This window comes from Grus americana, chromosome 1, assembly GCF_028858705.1.
Source record: "Grus americana isolate bGruAme1 chromosome 1, bGruAme1.mat, whole genome shotgun sequence".
Lineage (NCBI taxonomy): Eukaryota > Metazoa > Chordata > Aves > Gruiformes > Gruidae > Grus > Grus americana.
Window position 1 is genome coordinate 2,561,228 of NC_072852.1, and position 23,134 is coordinate 2,584,361.

The 23,134-nt window shown below is 41.0% G+C and overlaps 1 protein-coding gene across 4 annotated transcripts in view; it reads right to left on the bottom strand.

Moving 5' to 3' along the window:
• Positions 1-23,134, bottom strand: part of EXOC4 (exocyst complex component 4) — a 404,878-nt gene that overhangs the window by 179,548 nt on the left and 202,196 nt on the right. Inside the window, exon 11 of one of the 4 annotated variants that reach the window (XM_054837612.1) lies at positions 21,499-22,348. The exons of the other annotated variants lie outside the window; for them this stretch is intronic. Within the exon in view, the coding sequence (XP_054693587.1) occupies positions 22,324-22,348 (25 nt within the window). The 3' untranslated portion in view covers positions 21,499-22,323. Of the gene's footprint in view, positions 1-21,498; positions 22,349-23,134 lie in introns of those variants that run through there. 4 annotated transcript variants of the gene reach the window in all.

A 23,134-nucleotide genomic window follows, 5' to 3' on the forward strand; every position in this document is an offset into this window, starting at 1 on the left:
CTAGCCCAGGTTGCCCAAAGCCCCATCCAACCTGGCCTTGAACACTGCCAGGGAGCCAGGGGCAGCCACAGCTTCTCTGGGCAACCTGTGCCAGGGCCTCACCACCCTCACAGGGAAGTTCTTCCTAAGATCTCATCTCAATCTCCCCTCTTTTAGTTTAAAGCCATTCCCCCATGTCCTGTCACTAACTGCCCCCGTAAACCATCCCTCTCCAGCTTACCCAGAGCGCTCTCAATTACATCATCTTCACCTCTGCGTTTTTACGGAGCTGGGCGTGCCTGGCAGGTCCCTGCAAGCTGTTGGCAGCTCGCCCTGCAGTTTGGGGCAAAAGGAGCTGGCGTAGCTTCGACAGGCTCCTTCACAGCTTTTTGATTGATGGCTAATGCCATCGACCCAAGGAGACCTAGAAAAACAATCAAATCCAGCCCCTTTGTTAGGCTTCGCTGATACGATTGGGAATACGGCCATAGACTTTGCAGTTGATGATGGATCACATAAGCGAGGAGGTAGAGAGCTTTTGCAAAGAACAACAGAGCTCCCTTGCCCTAAATACTCTTTGACTCAACAGCAAATATTCAGCAAATATTCACAAATTTTGAAGTACAGAACTTCAACAATTTCCTTCCAGTTCAGAGGGACCAGAGAGCTCAATGTTACCTTCAAAATTCAGAGAGTAGGGGAGCATTTTACAGAATGGGGACAAAATAAAGTCATTTTAAAATCAGTTCATAAATTATCTGAGACAATCCTTAAGAATGTGCCAGTAAGAGAAACTCTCTTTTTTTTCACCAGCAAGTACCGTGCAAGTATAAATTGCAAACATCATAGTTTCATACCTCAAGTTGAGAGTCTGGAGCTCTGATGGTATCAGAATTTTACCTCCTACTTAATTAAAACAAAAAGGATTTAAATCTTACAGTTTTGAAGAAATGCTCGCTATGGCCCAGGAGTAACCAGCACTAGGAGATCCGCTCTGGCTCTAGAGAGGTCAACACACACGTGTTGCTTTCTGGGAGGCAGATGACCAGCACGGGGGGCCAACTGCACCCACCAAACCTCAGCTGGTAGAGAAGCACTGGTGCTCAGCACATCCTGTCCTCGTCTGCATCAGTGAGCGGGCTCATTGCATAACACCAGCATTCCTCCCAACAGGTAAATTCTGGAAGTAAGGCCATGCAGCTTGACTGAAAATCCTGCTAAAAGGGAGAGTGAGGAGAAGGGATGCAACCTGAAGATCCAGCGAGAAAAGCAGATGCATTAAAAAAAGATGATGCTTCAATCAAGACTGAAGGCGAGAATCTACCACAAGGAAGGGATGTACTCAGTGGGGCACGTCTCAGATGTTCTGTATAGGGATTATTCTTACCTCACGAGAAAGAACATAGCAAGCATATTTAGTCAACTGATCACCACAACCACAACCACGTGAAATCCTGGTTAGGAGAGCTTTTTTTGGCTAGAGCTTGGAATGCAGTGGCTTAAATAAACCACAAATTACTGTGAATTATTATTATTATTATTATTATTATTATTATTATTATTGGAATGTATTATTAAAATCCAGTGGGGTCCTATATATATGTGCCTTCTCCACCTCAGAGCATCACAGATCCCTAGGACAGACTATTGCTCCAGGTCTCCTTTCTTGGAACATAAAAATGTTGGTGTCTGGCAGACTATACTGCTCTACTGCAAATATACAACAGCTTTACCAAGCTACAGAACTGGACAGTCTCTTGGTACCTTTCAGTAAGGCATCGGCAGGTGCCCTTTTTCAAATGGTTGAGGGATTTCCCAGTCTTCACGCAACATATTAAGATAATGACAACCACACTCATGGAGCTGTATCAAAATAAATCACCAACGACTTCGTAGGTCTAATGGCAGCGAGATCTTGGCAAAAATGACATTCTGATGCATGCAGGCATGCGTGAAGCTATATGATACACTGGAGTTCAACCCCGGTCCTGGAAGTCAACCTTTCCTTGTGACGGATAACTGTTTTTATGCAAATTGTAACAAAATTTTCTGCTTTAAACGGAGATACATATTATAAAATCAGTGAGATGCTAAGCCTTTTTTTTTTTTACCCTCAATTTACCACAATGTAAACTAATACACTTCTAGATAAATACAAACACATAAATAAGAAATTTATTTTAATGGACTCCTCTCTTAGTATTTCACATATCAACAGATATTCAGGTTACCTGCCCTTTCAGAGATGCTATGTCCTACTGACAGGCAAAAATTCATAGTTCACCAACTTTGCTCCTCTTTTGTCATCTGATCTTATGACTTTTTGTCTCACTTTCCTTATCCACAACATGATCTACTTATAAAAAAAAAAAAAAGCCAGTGAGATGTTATTTATTGATAGCTGTAAAGTTTTGCAACATCTGAGATGAATTAAATTAGTAATAATTTATAAACCGTGAAGAAGATAATCAGGCAACACATTTGTACAATGGGGGGAGAACGATGGAATTAAGACCATGAAACTCGCTTTCCATGAAAAGACTACACAGAAAGAACAGACAAGTCTTCAGGAACTATTTCTCCAAGGTGGGAAGAAGGTCACGCCGCTCTGCTTAAGAAAAGAGAATTATTATGAGTTTTCTTAAAGAAGTCCATCCTCAAAACTGGTCATTTCTCCATCACTTCAATTTATATAAAAGGGAAAGAACAAGACCAGAAATCTGAATCGGGGAGGAAAACATCCTCTAGCACAATGCAACTAGAGGGTTTTTTATATAAAATTTCACTAAGGCTAACAGAAGGGAAAGTAAACACTTTTCCATCAACCCGAGTAAAGCCAACACAGCCAATACATATTTTTGGCTTAGTAAAAAATAAAAAGGTACTTTCAGACACCTTAGAACAAAGCTTTCTTTATAACAATCCCATCTCCTGCTTCGTACAACTTTATTAGCTTAAAACCACTGCTCAACTCTGCCCTTTGGCTCCCCAGTCACTGTGCCGCTTAGCACGGAGAATAATAATGAGCAACATAATGGAGCACCATTTCTGTGCCTGCCAGTCTCTAGGGAAGAGTAATCATCTCCGTACTGTCATTGCTAATGCAAACTACTATCGCTAATCCACTGGGACTCCAAGTAAAATACACAGGGAGATTGTTTTGCCGTTGCCCACCCTTTCTTCCTTCCCTTTTCAAAATCCATCTCTCTCTCTCGCAGAGTCTCTGGGACATTATTAAGCCCACCAACACCGAAACATGAAACGAATGAGGCAGACGGATAAACATAGCCTGATTTCTCTGCAAAACCTCTTGTGAAGGTTAACCACGGTGCAGACCTAACGCAAGCCTACTTTGTTGAGGGCTATTATTAAATTGCACAGTTGCCTGAAGACGCCGCTATTGTATTATATGACTTGATTCACAGATTGAATTCCAAGCCATGAAAGTGTGACTAGAGTATGAACGGTTTTATCCAGTTCATACTGTCCACAAACAGTTGCTAATACAGCAAAATGAATGATATTCTGCAACAACCTTATTTTTTTTTAAGCTGCACAAAATAAAGTGATAAAACCCCCAAGATCTGATTCTTCTTTTTTACTAATAAGCAGGGTTTCAGTAACGACAAGTAAATAGAGATACCCAGAGCACAGATTATCTTGCTTTGAACAGGCAAGACCTAAGCTGTAATGTTTTTGTTTTACACTAAAATATTAGGCACATACATTTTATGATGTTTATTTTACTACAGATGAAGAGCAGAGCTGGTTTCAACTTAGATCAAAAAGTTTCACTCAAAAAAATTATATTTAATTTAAAGATCTAAAGGCAAGTTCTTGGCCTTTAATGTAAGGTCAAGGGATGTTCACTCAAAGACCTCGAGTACGGATACATGGACAACCGCTGGAGAGTGTCAAAAGAGGGAAATGCAGTAAGTGTGCAAAATAACACGGTGGAAACAATCCAGTGGCATCTCCCAGCCGTGAGGATGGATCTGTGATGGCAGAATTACTTGGAAGAGTTAGAAAGAATCACAAGCTAAGGTGGTGCTGATGAAGCTCCCCTGCTAAAATTTCAAATATCTGCCTCGAGTATTCTAATGATTTTCTTACCCCATTTTGCCCAGCAAGATCATCTATTAAAACCCCAAGAGATGCAAAGTTTGGGGAAAAAAACCCAACCACTAATTCCTCTCTCTCCTTTCTTCCAAATTCTCATAACCTTCAAAATCAGTACGCAGCTAGTTAAACCCACACAAATTCATACTCGGGCTTAGCTGCAGAGTTGGTATTGATCAATCTCACCCGTACTGAGCAATCAAAGAGCATCATCATTGGGAACAAACCTGTTGACCCAGAAGAATTTGCACCAGTTCCCCCCACGAATCTTAGTCCTCTAATCTGTCTGATAACGCTAACAAAAGGTGTCAGCCCGAATGAGGCAGCTGGAGGAGGAGGAGGAGGAGGAGGAGGGAAGGCTCACAAAGGAAGAAAGGAGAGCTCAGAAGAGAGGAGATCCACAAGGGAAAGGAGCGGAGAAAGAAAGGCTTTACAATCGGAAAAGAGCAGATGACATTCAAGAGGGTCACGGTGTACAGAAAATGAACCAGGAGATTGAAAGGTTTTGGTGGAAGTGCTGACTTTGAAAACATCCCTTGATCTATTTTTCTTCATTGAAATGTTTTCTCCACAAGGCCCAAACACCAACTACCTAAAGGATAAGCTGCATCTACCCGCTGAAAACGAAGGAACGTGCATTTGAAAGTCGTGTCGACTGTTTCTTCTCCTGCGAGCCTCCAATCTGGTGGCATATTAATTTGTTTCCATTCTGTTCTGCATTAGGAAATGAGGCCTGAGGTACAAAGCCAGCCTGGTATAAACCTCTTCTCTTGAACTCAACCACATTACATATTTCTTACTCATTATAATGCAACTCAGAACCTGATCCAACATGCAGCCTCTTATACTCCCCCAGGCCAAATCGTCCGCTGGTTTAAATTTGTTTAATACCATGGAAGTACATTTATTTTAACTAAATGAGGATCTGACTCCAAGTTCATTCTACTGTGAGTTAGTAAATATGAGGCAATATTGAAATCCTAATTCATTCAAACAGTAGCCAAAGGCAACTCTGGACATCAAAACTTGTTTTAAATTAGGAAGAAACGGCCCTGGGTTAATTACCAGCGTTAAGGGATCTTTAGCATCACGTGGACCACCAAAGATGGCTTGGCTGTGTTTCTGGTGTGTCAGGCAGCACTCCCATCTAGGCATGCAAACACATAGATGGAAGATCTTGATTTCCCAGGCAAGAGAGTAACACTGTTACTGGTAAAATCAGTAAGAATAGTAAAAACCAAGCCAGCTATTTTCCTACTGGACCTGAAACTGCAATTTCTTCCAAGCACGGCCTGCACGCCTGCAGTTCAGGCTTGCATTTTTCTCTTCATTATTCCTCCTATACCCTTCTTCTGTTTTTTGAGTCTTTTGGTAAAGTGAGGCTACGCTCCCTTCCCAAGCCAGCACATCCCCAAAGATTTTATCATCATGACTATTTTGAGTTCTGCTTTGTAGAGCCTTCACTTCAGAAATTATGCCTCGGCAGCCACGGCTGAAGCCCTCCTACCACAAAGAGTATTCCTCTCTCGGAGCAGTCAGCAAAGGCAGTTCATGGGTAAGTTTCCAAAATTAGGAAGGAGGAAGCTGATGCCAGCGTACGATTCATAGGAAGGTCTTAATGTAGATCTCATCCCGTTCTTTACGCATCAGAACCACTTTTATTTACCTATAGGGAAGGTTTCAAGGCTCAGCTCTTCATTCTGGATTGTGTTTGGCATGTTTCAGCAAAAGAACTCATTTTCTCTCTTTCATGGAATATTACAGCAAACCAAAAGGGGAGGAAAACATCTACAAGCAAACTGAACCTCAAAGCTACGTGAGTCAGAGCAGTTACACTCCCCCAGCATCAACATTGAAATGTCTTGTGTTGGTAAGGCATCTTCATTGACTCATCCTAATGGGGCTGATTCACACCGTATCATCGCAGTTTCACTCCGTTCTCATCACACCAACGCTGAAGTGCACAAATTAAAGCTTGGGAGAAAACAACACTGAAGCAAGGGCCGTTATCACCAGCTAAGAGTAGTTAAAATCAGATCCTCTTAACGCGCATTGGGAACTGCTGCTGGTAGGTACACCTATACGTACCCATCAGTATTGAAGGATTAGATCCAGCTGCTCTGTACACCCACAGGTTGGGAAGAGTTTTATATCAGGCCAAAAGAAATGGGTTTTGAAATTACATTTTCTCCAACCAAGTGAAATATTTCAGAAAATAAAGTTATATAAAATCAATAGCATACAATGATTTTTTTTGTAGATGGCAGCTTCTTTAGTTAACATCAATCATCACGGGGGTGAAGGTGTAAGCAAGATGCACACAAGACTCAGAGATTGATTTCAAAACTGGAAAGTACTCATAGATCCCATGGCATATTATAAACATTAACCAAGAAGGCATCAGCCCTGGAACGATTCAAATTTAAACTTAAGCACGGGGGTAAAAAGCATGAAAACATTTAATTTATGAAGACATCAGAAGACTCAGTAATGGGTGACTTAGAGAAAATTTGCATAACTGAAGAGGAGCAGATGTCTTCATACCAAGGGGTCTGATCAATTCAACTGCTCCTTCCTGCGACCTGCCATACCCTGCTTACCCTCCTCATCTACAACATATGGTTTGCACAGAGCTCACGGCCCTTGATCTGTAGCAAAAAAGACATTAAACTCGGTAATCTGTACATGTTTTAACACATGTACAAAGGTAAAATGTTCAGATGTCTGATTGATGGGGAAATTAGAAGGACTTTATAGGAAATACCAAAATGTTTTAAGGATTCTGTGTTCCACCAACAGAAACACTCATCAAAAATCTATTCAAAGTCTATACAATTTTTGTATAAAATAATTGTATAAGGTGACATAATTCCCAGACCAAATACTTCTGAGCTAATGCTTCAAAGTCTACAGTCTTTCTACGCTTTTTCCCCTAAGTACTTTGTTTTCTACAACAGCACATTACATCCCCCCCACCTCTCGTGATGTTCACAGAGAGATTGATGGGATGTTTTCCCCATAATTCTAGACAAATGCTTTTCTTCCTAGCAGCGAAGTGTAAAGGTGATCCCAGCAAAGTCCTGAATGCATCTCGTTCTTCTGAAGAGTATGCATTAAAACCAATGACTTTGTCCTAGAAAATGTGTAGATTATTAAACTGGATGACTATGAATCACGCCTGTGCTATGTAAGCCACCACTAAGAGCTCACTCTGTATGGAGGACTCAAGGCTCAAGGGATTAAATTGAAAACTATTTGTAGATTTGGACAGGCGTTAGGTCAAATTCCTAAATATTCTCCTTGAATCATTCCAACAGCATCTGCAAACGTATCTGCAGACACGTTTATCTACACACAAACCCCAGTTCTCCAAGACAATGAGATGTTTGTTGCGCATGGAAAGACACCAGATAATATTTTGGAAACCGAGCAGCAAAGCCTCAGTTTTCCCATCATGGTTCACTGGTCACACTCAGATTTTTCCAATGTGTTTCTCGACCAAAGCAGAGCCAAAAAGGTGCAATTCAGCCAAGTTGTTAAAAGGAAAGTTTTCATTTGCTTCGTAGTTTTATTTCTAGGAGGTCTACAACCCATCTTCAGTAATAAACAGCATTATTAAAGAAAAGAGAAACTAACTTTCAGGAGCAAGTGAAAGCAGAAAATCGTGTAGAGGCCAAAATTGCTTCCCCTTTTTCTGACATCCATCTTTGACCTTCGATGTATTTCCAGCTTGTGTAGATCTGAGCAGGAAAAGCTAGGAAATTAAACTGATTTCTCCTCCATGAGAGTAGCACAGCTCTTGCTGCTCTCTATTTTTTTGAAGTCTGCAGAGCACACTCCACACACACTTCTTGCTTGCGGCTCCAATTAAAGTAGCAAGAGCTAAACACGGAGCTAATCCTAAAGTGATACAAACACCCAACCAGACAGCCTTTCCTTTAGTGTGCGATTGCAAAGGGCTACAATAAAACCTCTGAGTTTTTTTGGTTTTAATTGGGATTCAAGAGAAACACAAATGATACGGAAGACTAGAAGACTATCAGAGATACCTAAGAATGGAATGAAAGAAGGACCGGAAAAAGGGTCCTTTTGCCCCACAAGATTCACCCTTTCTCTCTAAAAGAATAAATAAACCCAGGATTGGTTCAGCACAAAGAACCTTCTTTGTTGCCTGCAACGATGCATGGCCACCTAAGAAAGATCCTGTACTCAAGACTTCTCAGACACCCAAGAATGGACCATTTATGGCAGCGTCCCACACTCAGCCATCCGTTTGCAGAATCACCATCTTCCACTCTCATTTCCAGATCTGCAACCCCCCTGTGATGGCAAATAATCTTCTTCTCTCCCTCAACCTTCTGCTTCTCAAACAAAAACCCAGTAAGAAACCTCATCCGAAGCCAAGTTTGCTGGAAATACGAGCATTTCCTTCAACTGACTTCAGAGCAGGCTTTTGGTGTCTAGGCGATACCAGTGCAAACAGGTCATCTTTAATGGATTCACACTCTTTGTGTCCCGTTCTCCTACCTAGAAGACAACAAAGCTGCAGAGAGTTACGCGATTCCATAAATGAGAACGAGGCAGATGCAGACACACAGAAATCAGCCTCGCTCCCAAGGAGCAATTAGAGTTTGCTCACTCCCGTACCTCCCAAAACATCCAGCATCCATAAATACGCCATTAGGGAAGCCTGCAATGTCCCTGAACTAATTTACTTAGTCCGGCAGTTGATTGCCCCCCCCCCCCCCCCCTCCTCTCCAAACAATTCTCGTAGCAGAGGTTTTCTGCAGCGAAAAACAGAACAAATTTTGCCCAGGAAAGTGGAAATGTTGGCAAAAGCATCTGTGTGACCGTAATCAGTCTGCGCGGGGTTCCCAATTTCTCTTTTCATTAGGCAGCAACTGGCTTCTTTTATTCAGAGATGTGTATACAGTGGCAAAAGAGATCTCTCTAGCGGTTTTGCTGATGCCGTCCTCCCCCTCCTAAAAATAACCAATTGAGGCTATTCCTGCAAGACGCCTTTCATGCGCTGCATGAATAGCTTATGTGAAATAGCTCCTGCATACCGAAGCATACGGAAAGCTTTATTCTCCTGCACGGGAAAGGATTTATTTAACTAGAACGAAAAAGAAACTGAACAGAAGATGCATATCCCCCTATACAACTGGGAATTCCAACCGTCTGAGTGATATGTAAATTATATTCGTTTTTAATATGTGGGCCTTGTTGGAAGAGGGCCGAGTCGAAAACAGCCCCTTTCTCATTCAGCGCATCTGCTCTGTGTGCGCGCCTGTGTAGTCAACTAGATTTGATGACTAAGGGTTGGTCACAAATCATCTTTCACATTTTTCTTTGGAACTGATTTTTCTCTAAGTGTTTTTGTTTTCATTAGAAGAATCCATTTTCTCCATGAAGAGCTGATGTTTTGCTGAAAACAAGTGCACACACCTGAAAACAGGAACATTTCAACCAACTGGAAATGCAGTCAACACGCCTCATTTTTTACTACTTCTAATTCTCTGGTGTGTCTCGAGACACGCTACGTCTTCCATGATGTGACGAGATCTGGTCCCAGCACATCCTCCTCCGATGCTCCATGGTGGCTCAGCCACAAGGCAAAAAGTTTTAGCATCTTACCAACACCACCGACAACATCCGGAACATGTCTGGACTCTTCATCGTGCCCTCTTAGCCTGAAAGAGTCAAAACTGCCGAAAGACAAAGCCAAGCTCTATTTTCTCTTGCATTCCAGCCCAGGATTATTCTTCCCGACTGAATATACCCGCTGACTCGGACTAGGCTGAAAGTAATTGCTGAGAGGCTAATAGAGAGACCAAAGTTATCGAAACAGCAACAGCTGGGGGACAGAATCACTTGTTCCTGGAGGGGATGGAAAGCAGCAACCTCCAGAAAGAGTTAATGTGCAAGACCCGCCATTACAAAAAAAGACAAAATTAAAAAAATTATTTTTTAAAAATGAGATGTGCTGGATGATTGACAGCTTAAAAAGCACATAAAAATTGAAGTACAAATCACCGCATTATCATTTTATGATTTTATTCTGTTATCCATGTTTGTACTTTTCAAATGCTTGATCAAGAAACAGGGAGAAGAGTCTCCGGACAGATCGTTATTATTTTTATGCCCAAAGTATGACTGCTTAGACTACACCAATAGCATCTCAATTGCGATTTTGAAAAATTATTTGCAAAGTCTTTTATACGTGTATTTTTTTCTTAAGAATTCCTGGGTGTACGACCTAAGTTGAGTGTAAAATTCTTTCAATAGTTCCCGTTGAGTAGAAATCTCTTCCGAGAAGCAGGTGCAAAAGCCAAAGAGGTGTGGGTGCTGCAGCAGCAGCCGGCAATCGGCGCCATTCTCCACACACACCACGATCCACACTCCCAACTTTTACACCAGAACCGGGACCAGGCTTTCTAACTCAGCCATCTTTTGCACACGCACCTCCCTAAAATGCCAACCATATTTCAAGACCTGGATAATCACAGGGATAGAATCAATCAAGTTTCTTGAAAATCAATCAATCCATCAATAAATCACTTGCCAGCCTTGTGCAATTTTGTCATTTAAGTCTTGACCAGCTCACGTACGCTCCTAACTGCGACGGTCCTGCACTACGTTGCGATAGAACATCCAAACACGTTTCAAGAGGTTTAAAATCCAAACCCCAAACTACCCTTCGGCAGAATAATTTAGATACAGAGCAGAAAGCTTGCCCAGGATTGGATTTTGCTAGCCAGTAAAGAAGAAAGAGCGGGTATGCCGAGAGCCGGCAAATCCCACACTGCTGGGGCAGCAGACCGCTTGCAGCTCTCGTCGTCCGCACCTCCAACGTGACGCTTCAGCTTTAGCTTATATGGCTGTACATTCCTCACTGCCGGTCTCATTACATTCAGATCGCAGCGCTAAGCACGTTGTTAAGCATTGTAATTCTTTCTTTATTAGATTCAGGTATATAAATGGCATCCCAGGGAGCACTGTGAATTTTGATCATTATTTCTTTACTCGAGCTGTGTTCATCTGCCTGCTGAGAGGATGATCACCAAACTTACCCCACGCCCCTGTGGGACCCATTATTTATCTTATTACATTTTACAGTGTGGAGTAAATAAATAGCATTAAAGTGCTAAATTTATTCATCGAAATGGGTTGCATTCACATACTGGAGCCATTTCTTAAATCAAGGCAATGCTGTTACTAGGCACTCTATGAAGATGTGCAAAACATTCATTTTAATACGGCTGTAATGAAGCAAGATTGCTATGAACTGACGATAACATTTCACATGTGTGGAGAAGGACAGTGACACTTTAATATCTCCACTTCCTCAGATCACTTCTATCACATGCTGCCCACGGGGGCTGTATTAATTATTTTGGTGTCATTTCTAAGAAATTAATTTCAGTCATTATTAAGGAATTCATATTAAGCAACGATTGCTTGGCTGCTTGAGAGATGGGCTCAGAAAATCCTACACACTGGGAGGAAATATAAGCTTGGTGACAACCAGGCAGTGAGACAACCATTTCCATCTCAAACCATTTTGCAATCATTACGCAATTAAGTCACCGGGGAACCACAGCAGAAGTAGGTAGGACGCGACACAATCTTCCCGGGGCAGAGCAACAAAGCAGAGGCAGAAAAAGGTTTTGTGCTGAAGTCGGAGATCTGTCGTTAAGACCTGGGAGAAGCGGGATCCCTTTTTTTTTTTTTTTATTAAAGCAAGTGATTGACATCAAGCGTGCGCCTTATTTACAATTTCTTCTTATGAATTAAAAATAAACCCAGTTTCTCCAAACTGATCCAAAGTAATAATGCAGAGAGAGTAACATCTTGGTCCTTCTGTTGCGTTAGACTTACTGCAAAGTAAAATTGAGGTCTCCTTTAAATACTCTTAAATTATACAAGTCACCAGGGTAACATTTATACCTGCAAAGGACTATTTAAAGCTCTATGTACTGTGCCTGAAGACATTACACATGTTATTCTCCTTTAAAGCAAATATTACTTCAACAAATGTTGGTCTTCCAAGAATTAGGCACTGGGATGCCTATTTCTCTTTCCCATCCACTCTGGGGAATATACCATATTTAAACCATACAACTGAGATTTCATTATTCATTCTGATTTTATTTTTGACCTCTAAAAGTTAAGTGCTCAAGCCAACGACCAGAAGAGGTTACTCCACACAAATAGTCATCCCATAGCAGTATTTAAGAGCTGTCCTTTACAGCTAGCATGATGTCGCTTTGTCTCCTATGCCATTTTTATTAATTTGTATTATTAAAACGATTTTGAAACCAAACAACTTAATGCACAAGTGTCCAGAGTGTTACCAGCAGATATCTGAATAAGCAAGCGAGGAAAAAAGTAATGGTGTCTTATGAGGTGATGGAAAGGAAAGGTCATATCCATTTATTTCTCAGCCAACACTGGCCAGATTGCTATTTGTCCTTTTTTCACATTTATTCATGTGATATAATTACAGACAGCAACCACATCTCCCCCTTCAGACTTAGTTTTGCTTCCTAATTTAAAGAAATGAAATTTAGTGAATTTGCCGCTCCTGAGCCAGGCGTGTACAGAGGGGGTTCTTACTCCGCATTTCTCTTCTGGAAGAGGACTCAGTACAGCCGGGATGTTCCTGCGGCGCCTCGTCTCGCTCCCAGATGGGCAGGATCATCCTAAACCTCACCAGGTACCTCCACCAGAAGTTGGCCTCTCCAGAAAAACCCAGGGACTGAAACCATCAAGAAAACGTCTCCTTTTTCCCAAACACACCAAAAATCAACCACAGCCTACAGAAGGTTTACCTTTAATCTGTGTTAGGTGATGCTCACAAAAAGTAGACAATAGCATAAAAGGCAATTTATTAAAGCTAATCGGCAAAGACCAGCAAGTATAGACAAAATAAATGTGAAAGAGTAGATGACAGGAGGATAGTCAGCTTAGGACCGAAAATGGAGGTGTCTGTAATATGTTGTTACACAAATGAGTGAAGCAATGCCATTGTAGAAGCATCCCCCCCGTCCAGCTGGAATGATTTCTCTCAACATGACACACTAAACTAAAATTTATAAATGTTAATAAATTTTTTTAAAGGTCAGGTCGGTATTTTTTGTAACGTGTCGGAGGGAACCAAATACATCTCGGCATCAGGTCACCATGGGACAGCGTTGACATTAAAGGGAGGAGGAACTGCAACTCTTCTAGAAGTGAATTAGTCACTGAAATCAGGTTTGCTTCCCCCTCCCTTTTGCTCTGGTCACTCTGATGTGACAGTAAAGTAATAGAAAGTTTAGAGAAATGAAATCTCAGTATAATCGTGATGCTGACGTGGACTAAAATGGTCAGAAAAGCCGAACAGCTCTTAAAAAAAGACGAGTAAGCCAAAAATGTTGTGAAGTTTCAGTGATTTATGCATGATGCACAGAAGAAGGCAGAAGAATGGCAGAGAAGGCAGCGAAGGAAAGGACTTCTTATTAAAGCGCGTTTAAAGTCAAGGATCAGACTGCCCTGCTCTTTGAAGCTCGGCTATAAAAGAAAGGACAAGTAGCAGGGATTCCGAGATTTGTCGCCGCGCGCACACATCACAGGCTGAAAGGCTGTGATTGCGACGTTCACCCTTCAATGGCTTTGATTCATCTTCAGCGAGGGAGTTATTTTTGTTGATCACTCAGTGATTGTCACAGGGTGAAGATGACATGTACTGTCAACGGAGGGTGTCCAATTGGTTAAACTTGAGGATCAGAGTTTGTACGGAAAAAAAAAAAAAAAAAAAAGATGGTGCAGATCTCACTGACACCTCAAAGGCTTGAAACACTCAAATTCATTAGGGGAGGGGGAGAAACAGAGCTGGTGCTGTCATTTTAGCTGATTTTGACAATAGGTTAATCTTTTCAAAGCAAATGTCCTACCAGCCTTTAATAGCTACACACGATTTGATCTCAAACCTAAAATCCTTTGCCCTCCCCATCTTCTCTTAGAAGATTTCCAGCGGAAGATTCAAATGGAGGGGAACCAGCAACACGAGGCTGCATTTCATCCAGATTTAGATTAACGTAAGAGTTGCTGGTGTCTCAACCCTACAGGGAAGGACAGGAGCAGCCTTGTTTTCATTAATTGTTGTGAAACGCAGCCAAAAGAAATAAAAATCGTCCACCCTCACCGTAATATGCAACTTAAAACATACTTATTTAAAGTATATAAAAATAATGAGAATAATTACTCTAATAATAAATTATCCTAACAATTCTCATAAATAGGTTTTGGATACTGTAATACTTTGACAAGACAAGGCTAAGGAATAGCTGTAAACTCAACATGAGCATTGTCAGTTCTTCTGCCTTTAGAGGTACAAATCTTAATGGAGATTTTTAGTTCTCCTTCTGTGTACTTCCGTCCCCTCTCCTCCACAGACACACACATTTCAGCGTATCTAAATGCCTTATGAAAAAATTAATTGGCACTGAATGTAAGAGTCTTCAATGCAGTCTCGAAAGAAGACAGTAGCTTCCATTAAAACTAGACATACAACACTATGCCATGGCAAAACCAAACAAAACCAAAAAATGCTTCTGTTTTGAACTGAAAATTCTATGATGTAATAAAATTCATGACAAGTGCCCATTTCCTTTCATGACTTCTAGTGCACTATTCCTTTGATGAGCTTACAAACAGCAATTCATAGTCCAGGAAAAGCGTCCGATCTATATAAACAACATAAACCCATGATTCAAAGGAACACATGTAAATACAATGCACGCAGTCGCAAGACAACATAAATGTTATTAGAGTCATTAAATTCCAAGCCTCCTCCAAATTCCTACACATTTTCAAGTCTCCTTTGCCTACAATTAACATTTCGGTTTGTAACGTCCAGCCCATCGCAGACCGGCTCATCAAAATGCTTTATTTTTTGCCTTTGAGCTACAAGCATCGACTTGGAGTTGAGGCAACAAAGGAAGTGACAGAATGAGAAATGGGATTAAGAAGTTTGAGGTAAATGCTATATATTTATTAATGTTTCACTTGGGATTTTAAACCCTGGGACTGATATAGTCTGAGCTTAACCAAAGGGGTTTTATAAAGTTTATTGATAGCAGAATCTTTGATTCTTTACCCAGGAGATACTATTTGCGTGCCATCACATAATTATAATACACGCACGCTTCATCGCCCTCTTTGGTGAATACTGAAATTATGGAAATTCTAGGATCAATGACAAAAATCAGTGGTTTTAAAAAACACCCACAAAGCTGAAAGACTTCATGTAGACGGAAAACGGGAGGCAAGATAATTAGGTCATGTCCTTTCTGACATTTATTTTAGTAAGCAGAGAATTAGATCGTGCTCTCTCTTTTATATGTAATTCAGAAGGTGAAAAAGTATATTCGTAGTGTACTTACCCATGGATGGAATTTAACTGTGGGAATAGATATTCCCACCTATTTGACATGCAAAGGAAGAGCAAATGTCTCACCATGGTTATAAATATCCTAAAGGAGAAGGTGCAGATTTCATTATCAGTTGAGCTTTGTCCTTGTGTGTGAGACGAGGATGCAAACTGTCCAGAAAATGGCCTGATAAGCCCTCGCTAAGGCTCATACCTACACAGACACGTATGTGCTCCTGACTACTTTTGGTTTATTTCAGATTCTAGACCCTCATCTATGAGACAGGAGGAGAAAGAACAGGGTGCGATGGCAAGTTCAGTAAGAAAGAAGTTGTCGGCTAAAAAACCTCCTCAATTAAAGCAGTGTTGCAAAGTTTTAGTCACCTGCTTCTTTAGGGTGAACAAGGCTTATTTTGTGGATATTTCAACAAAATTGCCCTTGCCCAGAACCTAAACTGAAACTTTGTCCATCGTCTTAAGAAACAACACATGCCGATGAGGTTTTTCCTGCTGCTGTGACATGGAATTAGCAGGCAAGGCTCGATGGTACTGAAAATTGATGGGGATTGGGAAACAAACTCCCAAAGCATCAATGATCAGGTCTCAGAGGCTACAAGTAAGACAGGAATTTAAGCTGCGTGTCTTTCTTTGTAATCTGTAACGTTAAGAACATCAGTAACATCTCAAGGGGAATAGAGAGAAGACAACCAACCCTCAGATCTAACCTTGGGCAGTTCTAACAGCAGAGCTGCTCCAGGGCATCTCGCTCCCATTCGCACCTTCAGATCTAACTTTTCCCGGTCGCCCTTGCTGAGCTGGTTTTCTGCTACAGTTCTGCAGCAGCAACTGAATGGAGGAGAACCTCAGTGCTCTGCATCTGTTGGGTGATGCTCTCGCTGAAATCATCTCCGTCTTCTACTTCAAGTATTCCTTGAGGACTGACGATGCAGCCAAAGGGACCTTTTGCAATGCGTGCATCGGAGTATTGCTGTTTAAGGACTCTAGGAAAAGGTGGGTTTGAATCTCACACTAACAAAGCTCAGCACCTCCTAGAAACCCATGAACATATGCCTTTTTAATTCATTCTGCTCTGAATTTCCTAAAAATAGACCAGACAGACAGTATCGGCACTTAGTTACTGCAGTAACTTGTATTATAGTAAAAAGAATATGATAGTTCTTATGTTGTGTTTCAAAGACTTAATGCCGTCCTTAGCACAATTGAGAAATTTTTCTATAGAAATACACAAAAAAAGGGACCGTAACGTGTGAAAAAAGGAGTTACCTTTTCCGTCTATATGTTGCTGTGCTATTTGTTACACAGCAAATAGCTAAACAAAGGGGGGGGGGGTGGAAATAAAACTAAGCAGGGAAGTTGAAGTACAGTGAATTGTGAAAGGCAGTGATTTTCCAGCTGAGGAACGCTGACCATCTCTGCTGGCACCGCAGGGAAGCTGCGATAATGCAAAGGCCTGAGGACACCATCTCCACATATCCGTCCCCGTGTGCGCCGGGTGCACTCCAGCATGAGCCAACCCTCACTCCTGCCCCAGAAGGTTCCCTTGAAGCACGCAGGCTTCATCTATCTCCATAAACCAACATTCCCTATTAAAACCAAAGTGACACTGAAGTCACGCACCCCTTGCCAACAATTTGGTACAAGAGCCTTCTGGGCAAATAGTGTTTTTGTGATGCTACACGAGAGAGACAACCATTGAGCTTGAAACTTCACTTCTTGCTACACCCCTTGGCCACCTCTATACACCTCCGAGATAAATATCGATGGAGCTAAAAAAGGAAAAAGCCACATTACGCTTTGCAATGATGAACATTAATGGCCTGTGACACAACTGCTCTCTCTGGGGGGGCTTGTCATACAAGGTGGGAATTTTTCCTTCAACTTTGTAATGACATGGATATCAAAAACGTCAAAAGATTTACTGTAAAAAACACCTCCAGGCCAAGTTTAAGGTGATTTCCATGTTCTTGTTTTGCTTTCCCCCCACCTCCCCAATATATTTTGCCTCTAAAGGGGGATACTGCACACACAATTATAAACCAAAGCTGCAACGAAAGGATTCTTACATGCCCCCAACCGCTCTGCTACTCTCAAAACCAGCTGGTTCCTTGTTCTCAGCACATCTGCAGCTGCACCGTGGTTCTCTATTTCTTTTTCTTGAGGGTATACCTACTGGTTCTGTGTCTTTCAAAAAATTAGACTGTTGCTCTTATTGTGCAATTATTTTGCAGAAGTTACATATTGGTTCTAAAAAAGAGCAACAAATATCAAGACACAGGAGATGGGAGAATTCAAACATATGCTTTAAATGTCACAAACAGCAAAGATCGGTACAGTAAAAGCCATCAGAAACTGGCAAAAACTGTAAAAGTGTTAAATATAATTAGCTATTTAATTAGGACACTAAAGCATTACTAATATATCTTTAAAAATTTGGGAATTCAAAGCATATAAACTAAACCAAAACCTTTCTATTTCTGTATGACTATGTGCAAAAAAATCATCTACAAAAATAACTCCCTATCAACCACAGTTTCAACACCCTTGGGTAGCGGCACCGCTTTGTATCTGAGAATCTGGGAAAAAGCATCTAAATAAGGCTCCCAAAATCCACCTCTCACAGAGAAAGGAACAGAAAAGCAGTATATTTTCAAAATTCCCCCTCTCAGACTTCTGCTTCAGTGACTATGTTGGAGCAGCAAACAATCTGGCGGAGATGGAATTGGAGTGTGATTGCAAAGTAGTTTCAACATGGACCTTGAGCAGAAGCAGCCAGGACCATGGTTTTGAAGCGATTTTGCTAGAATGGCTAAATTGGAGGGGTAAGGAAAATGCACGCGTTGACACAGCTGTACGGAAGAAGCCTTTAAGGTTCGACCAAATTCTCATGTTCTAGGAGACGACAAGTGATGGAGGATTCCTACCTGGATGGTGATGGTTGAGAGACCTCATGACAAACCCTAGGCTACAAGATATTAGCTTATTTACCTCCTACTTAATCAGCCTCCTCTTTCCTTTGTCAAACTGCCTCAGTTAGCAATCAAGAAGTTCCTAATTAGAAACCAAGGAATAAATCCGTGGAAAGGGCGCTCATTTATAAACAGAGGCGAATAGCGTCATTTAGCACTGACTTGTCTCGTTTTACAAAGAAAAACGGAAACAGGCGACTACAGTCCTTCCTTCGGCAATTCCTTTCACTAAAATAACACTGTTTGGAGGCTACCTGAAAAAAAAAAAAACCAACCCAGAGGTGAAACAACCCAGAAATGAAATGAATCAAATGGTCTGATGTACCGAAGTTGGTACGTCCTAAATCAACAAGTTTCAGCAAAGCTTATCTACGCACACCCCAAAGGCCTGCGCCTCTGATGAAATCGAGCTTCAAAATGTATTCTTGGAGATTTGGGTATAAAAAGACCTGCTAGAAGTAGCAAAGGTTCTGGCAGAGCATGGAACCCAACCTCAAACTCCTAAATTCACCATTTTTTTTTCAGCCATAACTGAAAAGCTATGAATGAGTTAAATCCCAGCAGTTTTGTACAACATCTGATTGTCCTACTTACTTGAAGAAGAAGAAAAAAAAAAAAAAAATCATTCCACTGAAATTCCAAAGGGGGAACTCCAGTTTGAAGGTCTATGAAGTGACAACCACTAATGACTTTTGACAATTTGACTTTTTTCTGTGTTGAGCTGCTGGGACTTGCCACCAAACACAGGGAAGTCTTAGGAAATGCCCGTTAGCGCCGCTGACATCGTCTTCTCCCCGAGCCTGGCTCTTCATCCCTGATGCCAATTCCATCCAGAGAGAGATTTACGCCTATTAAGCTCTGCAAAAATCTACTGTCAGCCTCAGTTATCCCAGTTTGATTTTGTATGAAAAGGAGAGGAAAACAACATATTTTAAATTGCCTTTAAAATTCAACATGCCACCTGAATGCAAGACATGTCTCTGACAGGATCTACCTGAGCTTCAGGAATTTGAAAGAATTATAAGAAAGATTTTATTTAATCTTCTTTTTGGAAGAAGAAAAATGTCACTATTGTCACACTATCAGTCTTTTCATCTTTCTTTTTTGGCAACACATGTTAAAATTAGAGGAAAAAAATAATTTCTTAAATGCAGTGGGCTAGGGGAAATTCTGGTTCATGACTTTAGAGGGCTTGCAATGGTATGAGTCCCATCATGAGACTACACATGTACACGTGATTCCTTGCAGAAAAAAAAAAGATGCAATCAATTTAAACTTCTTAATCAAAAATCTAGGCTAAAAATACAGAATATATACGTGATGTTTTAATTCATGTTTCATTTGATGCTTTGTTACTCAAATAAATTTCATATATGAATGGGTGCGGATTTTGACTTATCAGCGTGGGATACTTCTATCTTACATTAGGCTTTGCAACACTGAGGATGGAAAGAATGTGAAAAGGTGACAGTTCACTGGTGTTAATCCTTATGAATCAAGAATATTGCTAGGAATTACAATTAATTTCTGCAGCAGTAATGGGACTGTGGCACATGGTTTCATCAAAATTCCAATTTGCCGATTAAACATCTGCAGGAATTTGGATGGTTTACATCAAAATTATAACAGTAGGTAAAGGTCATTGGGAGCCACACTTCCGTTCAATAGATTTCAGACTTTTTTTTCCTCTCCCTCCCCCTTTCTTTGCCAGACTAGACACGGGACCGAAGCAACTAAGCATACAAATCTGGTAGCTGAGCCTCCCCTGCTTCATTTGCATCTGTTGATTCATTTGTGCGCGTAGATAAGGTCAACGCAAATGGAAACCTCTGCCTTTTGAAAAAAAATTTGTCCCGTCTACCATTTAGCGCGATCATCTCTCACGCAGAATTAGGGACGACGCTACCTACGAGAGTTTTTCTCTCCTGCTATAGCGAAGCCTAAATGAATAGTAATCCCTTTGGGGTTGAACACAAAAGCAGCTTTTTGGATAGCGCTTCGTGCGAGACGCACGATACTTTTCAAACGGGGCGTCTGTGCAGGGAACTCTGAAATAGCTTTTATTTATCAGCCCTCCAGGCATGTGGCTTATTCTGCCAAGCTTTGGGGAAGGTTTAAGGGCACAGGAAGAATTTGTGGAAAAAAAAACCCCGCCACCTTCATTTTGTTTATCTAACCGACTTGATTGACATTTTTAAATGATATTGTGCTCTCAATAGCTATTGCCTTCAATTCAAAGAACTTAGCTACGTTACTTCAAAGATCATATTTTTAACATTGTAAAACGCTTGATGGTAGGTAATTACAACACATTATCAGAATAACTCTAATACTGCATATACTACATTACAAATGACAACCAGCAATTAAACCCATTACTGCCTTTCATCAAACTAACCAGAAAAAAACACTTAACTATTGGCCTGGGCGTATCTAAAACTGATAATAAGTACCCATTCTGCTTACTCGAACAATAGTTCTCCGTCCTTGACAACTTCTGTTTGTTTTTTTTATATGGAGGAGGTGCCAAACATTTTCTTTAGGAGGCTCATGAGGGATGCACATGGCAGATCTGGTCCCATCAGAGAGCGAAATATGGGCATTTCACGTGGCTGGAACGGATGCAGCTCTTGTGTGACCAGACTCATGCCAGTGGTGGGGACTTTGGGGAAAAATGCGGCTGAGAAGAGGTTGGGTGAATTGTTTTATCAGCAGATCATATAGCAACAAGTTTGGCACCTCTTATATAGAGGAAAGACTGAGCTGGATAAACGGGAAGCAGAAAATACTCCCAAATACTCAGTGTCATGAAGAAGTAGGAAGAACGCTGCCTGGGGAGGAGGTGAAGCAATAGTTTAGGAGTGGAGAGAGAGAGAAATGCCAATGTTAAGAAAAGATGGCAACCAGCAGTCTAGAGTTTCCTTGAAATTAATTAACTTTTATTACTCTCTAACAACAATTGGCTTTCAGTTCGGATTAATGATTTACACGTGGTGCAGGCCCAGTCTGATTTTCAGAGTGAATCGCAAGACCCATTTTCATTAAAATCAATTACACGGTATGTATCAAAAGGGATGGCTTTCACAATGAGGAATGGATTGCAGTGATAAACTGCACAGCGCTCTAAAATAAAATGAAGAACGATTCTAGACTGAAGACTTGGCTCCACCTTTTGCAAAGATGTAGCAAAAGAGGATGGTTTTATTTCCGCCCTGTAGTATTATAAAACTTGAGAGAATTTCAATTTTCTTACTCTGTGTAGCACTTTTGACTTTCTGCGCTGTGATCTCTGGCCACCCACCAGGCCACGGTTCTCCATGGCTGTCACTCATCCTCCTCCAAAAGCAGTAGAATGGTGAATTTTTTCTGAGAACTTTGGAGACCTATTAGAAGAGCACCAAATCTGATACTTCCCAGCATTTCTCCCTTCTTGTTGTATTTAGTGCTATTTCCTTTTCTTTGTATGCAGAACAATTACATCTTGTGTCCACTGAATTAGCCACCTGGCTCAGGACTAAAAATTATCAACTTGGGTATCCCAAAACCAAGGAACAATTAATTTTTGAGGGATCTACAGCTATTTAGCAATATTATTTGATGTTGCAGGGTGTAAAAATTTAATTTTTTTTTTTTTTTTTTTTTTTTTACTTTGGAAACACTCACTCTCTTAATGCTACTGCAAGGAGCATATTGAAAAGAGTCACCAAAAATTACTGAAGCCACTCAGAGCTTCAGTCAGAACCTGATCATCATTACATTTTACAATACGCACAGCACTGTTAGTACGCTGCCTTCTCTGTAGTCCTTTTATCCTATGATAAATCAGTCGGGGCAGCCAAAATAAAGCCTAAAGAACAAGAAGTAGGGACATGGTTTAGTGGTGGACTTGGCAGTGCTGGGTTAACGGTTGGACTTGATGGTCTTAAAGGTCTTTCCCAACCAAAACAATTCTATGATTCTGTAAGTGCTTTTGTGTTCAGAGGCATTATGACATCGTTTAGCATCCCCGGTACCACCACTCCATTAGTTTTAAGTATTATTGCAAGAATTGGTTCTTAAGTCACAATAAAGACTGGAAAAAAAGAGATGCTGTTAGCTTCTGCTATTTTGTAACATTTGTTTTAGTATTCCACAGAAAAAAAAAAAACCCAACAACCAGAAACCACCAGAACTAGGGTGATGGCCTTAAATGGTCTTACTGGGCTCCTGAAATCTCAAGTTGCCACTATCATGAGCAGTAATTGCATCTAAAGGTCCATTTAAAAAATTAAATTCCAGGTGATATGACACTGTCTGGTTTTTCTCCAGCAACAAAACTCTTCACTGGTGTCCATATACTCAAACAAACATCCCTATCACTTAGACAAGCTGTTATTCGCTGGAGTCCACCTCAATAGAAACGCAGCTTCGTACTCTCCTTTTCCTGCCCTGTCCCTGAGCGCAGAAGCACTTAACCGTCCACAAAACCCCAGACCACAGAACAGACACCAGTCAGTTGTCTGATAACGCCGTTCATCTACAGATGACAACCTACTGAACTCACGCGTGGAGTACGAGTCATCTCCCATTTACAGAGAAGAGGCAGAAGTGATTAAATGGCATCAGACACGTGGTCTGAGACCAATTCTACTCG